This window comes from Alosa sapidissima, chromosome 3 (genome assembly GCF_018492685.1).
Source record: "Alosa sapidissima isolate fAloSap1 chromosome 3, fAloSap1.pri, whole genome shotgun sequence".
In the NCBI taxonomy this organism is placed as follows: domain Eukaryota; kingdom Metazoa; phylum Chordata; class Actinopteri; order Clupeiformes; family Clupeidae; genus Alosa; species Alosa sapidissima.
Genome location: NC_055959.1, coordinates 9,846,933 through 9,851,932, shown reverse-complemented (window position 1 = coordinate 9,851,932; position 5,000 = coordinate 9,846,933). Strand labels below are relative to the sequence as shown.

The 5,000-nt window shown below is 45.4% G+C and overlaps 1 protein-coding gene across 2 annotated transcripts in view; it reads right to left on the bottom strand.

The window, feature by feature from the left end:
• The window catches only part of LOC121705106 (dedicator of cytokinesis protein 3-like), a 42,865-nt gene that overhangs the window by 14,667 nt on the left and 23,198 nt on the right, over positions 1-5,000 (bottom strand). Inside the window, exons 23-31 of one of the 2 annotated variants that reach the window (XM_042085876.1) lie at positions 4,782-4,958; positions 3,857-4,049; positions 3,530-3,657; positions 2,724-2,870; positions 1,855-1,953; positions 1,623-1,717; positions 1,093-1,168; positions 624-724; positions 399-457 (exon numbers count right to left, since the gene is read on the bottom strand). In XM_042085876.1, the coding sequence (XP_041941810.1) occupies positions 399-457; positions 624-724; positions 1,093-1,168; positions 1,623-1,717; positions 1,855-1,953; positions 2,724-2,870; positions 3,530-3,657; positions 3,857-4,049; positions 4,782-4,958 (1,075 nt within the window). The remainder of the gene's footprint in view (positions 1-398; positions 458-623; positions 725-1,092; positions 1,169-1,622; positions 1,718-1,854; positions 1,954-2,723; positions 2,871-3,529; positions 3,658-3,856; positions 4,050-4,781; positions 4,959-5,000) is intronic. The other variant, XM_042085877.1, reaches the window with a different exon arrangement.

Here is a 5,000-nt window from a genome sequence, read left to right as displayed (position 1 = left end):
GTACACACCTTATGTGCGTCCTTTTCACTCTGAGCTTCGAGTAGAGAAGTTTGCCAGTGAATCTTTGTCTTAACAAACTAGTGTATCTATGATCCTATTGATTCTTCTGTGCAAAAATGTGACCTGTTACATAGATGTTATGTATAGCTATATTAAAGCACAATAAGAGCCTGTCTGTGATGGATAAACATCTGAAGATAAAACCCTGATTTAATTTCATGAAACAAAAAAAAGCATTCAAGACATTTAAAAAAAAAATGTTTTACCAAAGATCTTATTGATGCCCCACCCAGACAGCACTGTACTGGTACATAATGACAAATCGACTAGTTGGCCTATTATGAAAAATCAGTAGTCGTGAAACCCCTAGAGCAAATATGTGTGTTTGAAGGTCTCACCCAATTTCTGCCACATGCTGAACAGCTCAAAGGCCATTGTCACCCTCATGTCTCCATACCTGTAGATATACACACACTGATTACAAGCCTTGAACTGGGTGACTGGGGTACCGTATGTGTCTTTGTGTTTATGTTGTTCACATGCCTTTCTGTGTATGTGTGCTTTTGTGTGTGTGTGTGTGTGTGTGTGTGTGTGTGTCATACTGATCATAGGCCTGATCATACTTGTCCAACACTCTTTTCCTCTTGAGTGGGCTAAGGGACTCCAGCTGTAGACTGGGTTGACTGATGAACAATACAGTTAAACTGAAGAAGGAATTCCACACCTATTAAAAGTCAACACAGAGCACAATTCAGGTTTACCCATCAACATCACTCACACAAAACAAATACACACATGTGAACTCATGCTCTCTCACACACATAAGGGCAAACACTTTCTACAGGCTGACACTACACCTTAGACATAGTTCTCACATTAAAGACACTTTAAGATGCATTTATGGCCAAAAATACAAACAACTCGGCACAAAAAAACTCTATGAATATGTGAGATGCTTATAGGCTTTGCATCTCTGAGAATTCTCTCTCTCTCTCTCTCTTTGTTTATTCTCTCTCTGGGCTTAGTGAACACTAGCATTGACAGGGACCCTTCCTGCTGTTAAACCGCAGCAGTGCTGACTCAACTCTTTACCTTGAAATCAAAATCTGGGTCAGAGAAGTTCTTCTGCAGTGCCGGAGAGAGGTGCTGGGTTGTCGTGACAATTATGCTGCAGTGGGAGAGAGATTTCAATAAATTACCTTAGCTGGCATCAACAGCAGTTATTGACAGCAACTATACTGTGTTATCGGCAGCAGGGAAGGAATAAATAGGCTACCACAAAAAAACGGTCACGCTAGCAATTACCAGCAAATAGCTCCTGAGTGCGTTAATATGTTAGTTATGCATGATAAATATACTGACCAAAAATATAAACGCAACATAGTTTTCACTCCCATTTTTCATGAGTTGAAATGAAAGATCTGCACATTTTAAGGTGGCATTTTATTGTGACCTGGCATAGCGACATCTGTGCAGTAATTATGCTTTATAAATCAGGATCTTTCCTCCACTGGGAGACATAATTCTCCTCGAGTGAGCAGAGATGGAGTGAGGGAACGTTTGTGTGTGTGTGTGTGTGTGTGTGTGTATGTGTGTGTGGTACTGTGTGTAAGCTTGCTTACTGGCTGGTGAGGAGTCGCATGACACTCCAGTCCCTGGGAAAGATGCTGAGCTTCATCAGGTTCCGGAACACACAGAAGATCTTCAGGAGGAATTCCTGACAACAAAGCACTCCAAATAAGAGTCACGTCTGTGTGTTTGTGTGTGTGTGTGTGTGTGTGTGTGTGTGTGTGTGTGTGTGTGCGCGTATGTGTGTGTGTGAAAAGAGAAAGAGAGAGAGAGAGAGAGAGTTACCTTCAGCTCATCCTTGCTGTGGAAGTTGTTGAGTAGGTGGTGAAAATGAGGATCAGACATCTGTCTGAGGAGGGACAGCAGACATGACACGTACTCCCCCTGCACACACACACAGACACACACACACACACGAAACACTCCAATCAAAAACAATCCGAGCACTCTCAAATTAAACATCCTAATGCTAGGACAGAAAGGAATGGCTTGTGTGAAGTTAGAAGTTTGTGAGTGTGAAGTAGAAGTGTGAGATTAGAAGTATGTGAGTGAGAGTGACTGTGCCATCAAAGGTTTGTGTGTATGTTCCTGAGGGATCTATACCAGCAGTGTGTATGCCATCTATGTCCTGCTTGTGTGCATGTGCCTGTTGGTCAAGAGTCAGGACGTCATGATTTGTGTGTGTTTTGAAGTTGTGCATATGATTGTGAATATGTATATTTGTATGTGTGTGCGTAAATGTTGCTAGCTATGATATTGTATGTATATGTGAGGGAGTGTGTGTGTGACTCAGAATGTGTAAGCACGTAAGCAAGGCTGTGTGTATGCTATCTCAGACCCAGACAACTCGCCCAGTACCACAGACAGTCTGATGCATTCTCTGACAAAATATGAGACTGTTAGTTCACCTCAAATTTACTGTCTCTGTTAACAGGCATTAGAACATACTGTAAGTACGTCTGTATGATGGGGAGTTCACTGTTATTAATAACCCACCGGGAGACATATTCTCCTCTATTCACCGGGAGACATATTCTCCTCCTCGAGCAGTGAGGGAGTGTGTGTGTGTGTGTGTGTGTGTGTATGTGTGTGTGTATGTGTATGTGTGTGTGTGTATGTGTGTGTGTGTGTGTGTGTGTGTGTGTGGTACTGACTGTGATCTCAGCGGTGCACTGGGGGCAGCGGGGCGCTCTGCTGCTCTCCACGGTCTGCGAGCGGCTCATGATGGACAGCAGCGTCTGCAGCAGCACGTCCAGCAGGCTCTCCACCATCATGTCCACCTCCTCCCGCACACACGAATCCTGACAAACACAAACACAAACACAAACGCACGCACGCGCGCACGCACACACACACGCACACACACAGCAGAGAGACGGGGGAGGAGGACAGTGAGTGGGCATCTGGGCATGTGTCATGGGCTCCAACGTCCAGACAGAAGAGAGAAAAAAAAAAGACAGACAGTGAGGCACAGAGAAAGAGAGGAAAACAAGACAGACAGATAAAGAGATGGACAGAGAGAGGGAGTGTGTGACAGAGGGAGAGAGAGATAGAGAGAGAGAGTGAGAGAGGGTGTGTGTGACAGAGGGAGAGAGAGATAGAGAGATAGAGTGAGAGAGGGTGTGTGTGACAGAGAGAGAGTGAGAGAGAGAGAGAGAGTGAGTGTGTGACAGAGGGAGAGAGAGAGATAGACATAGAGAGAGAGAGTGAGAGAGGGAGTGTGTGACAGAGAGAGTGAGAGAGAGAGAGAGGGAGTGTGTGACAGAGGGAGAGAGAGAGAGAGATAGAGATAGAGAGAGAGAGTGAGAGAGGGAGTGTGTGACAGAGAGAGTGAGAGAGAGTGAGAGAGGGAGTGTGTGACAGAGAGAGTGAGAGAGAGGGAGTGTGTGACAGAGAGAGAGAGGGGGGTGTGGGTAGGGAGAAAAGAGCATGTGATTGCTAGTGCTAGTGTGTAGTTCACCATGGAGCTGGTCTTGATGGTGGAGAAGATGCTGGTCAGGATGCCTGAGCAGAGGAGCAGCTCCCTCTGCTGCCGCAGGTGCAAGTGGATGTGGTGGAGGATGACCGGCAGCAGGATGCTCCGGGACTCTGCAGGACAGAGAGAGAGAGAGAGAGAGAGAGAGATCAGGTTTCACTGATCAGTCCACATCTCAGCAGCATGGGTCACTTGTTAATCATGCCTCTATGTGACCCAGGAACAATCTGCTGTCCACTTAAGGGAATGATGTCTGTGGGTGATGTAATAGTTTGTGTGTGTGTTTGTGTGTGTGTGTGTGTGTGTTCTGACCTGGAAAGTAAAAGAGTCTACTTTCGACGGTGCGGGCAATGGACTGCAGCTTGACAACATCCAGTGACTGGCCAATGTCCACCATGCTGGGCATGCTGGCCAGCGTTCCTCTGACCAGCTCAGCCACCTCCTGCACTGTGAACATCTGCAGTAGCTCATCGAAGATGTCCGGAAAACTGTTCAACAGCGCCCCCTACAGAACAGAAGGGTAAAGGAAACCCAAACCAAATGTAATATCCATTGAACTAAACGAAACGTAAACATGACTGACAATAAAGCTTACTATATATTTTATGCATGTTTACATAACTGTATTACAACATGTGACTGTTTATGCAGGTCTTAGAACTAAAATTATTTTTATTTTTTCATCCTTGCCATACATGGCAACCAAGGATTGGAGATACAGTTTCATAGAGACCTTGTACATGAAAGTAGGTGCAGAAGAGATGCTCACACTGGCTCACTGTGGAATGCCGACCCACAACACAAATTCTAACCCCATACTGTTCCCTGGTCTTCCCACTATCAAGCCCACTGGGTAGGGGAGGGTGTGGGTAGGAATGATATGGTTTGTGTGTGTGTGTGTGTGTGTGTGTGTGTGTGTGTGTGAGTGAGTGGGTGAAAGACAGAAGGAAAACATTTTGTCCCCTTGGAATTATAAGGTTCTATCTACGTTCTATCTACGAGTCGTTTTAGAATTCCATAGAGTTATACTAATAAGCGGAACAAACCTCTTTCGATATAATGTCCAAAAATGCATACAACTACAAGAAACACTTCATCTCACCTTATGTTGTCACAGAATAAGAAGATGTAAATTACTCAATTTTGACAAAAATGTCAGATAGAAGCTTATAATTCTAAGGGGAGGGTTTGTGTTTGTTGTTGGTTTGTTTTATTCGATGTGAGTTGTAGAGGTCACCTTCACCTGTGTGCAGATCAGCGTCTCGGAGTTGTGTCCGTCCAGGCTGAGCACGAAGCGGATGGAGTGGAAGAGCTCGTGTATGCTGACCCGGAATGCCTCCTCGTCCAGCCCGCAGGTGGCTCGTGAGTACAGCGCTCGTGACTGGACGATGAACTTGAACAGGTACTCCAGAGCCTACAGCACACGGTGGGGGGGGAGAGGTGCTCAGAGCCAAAT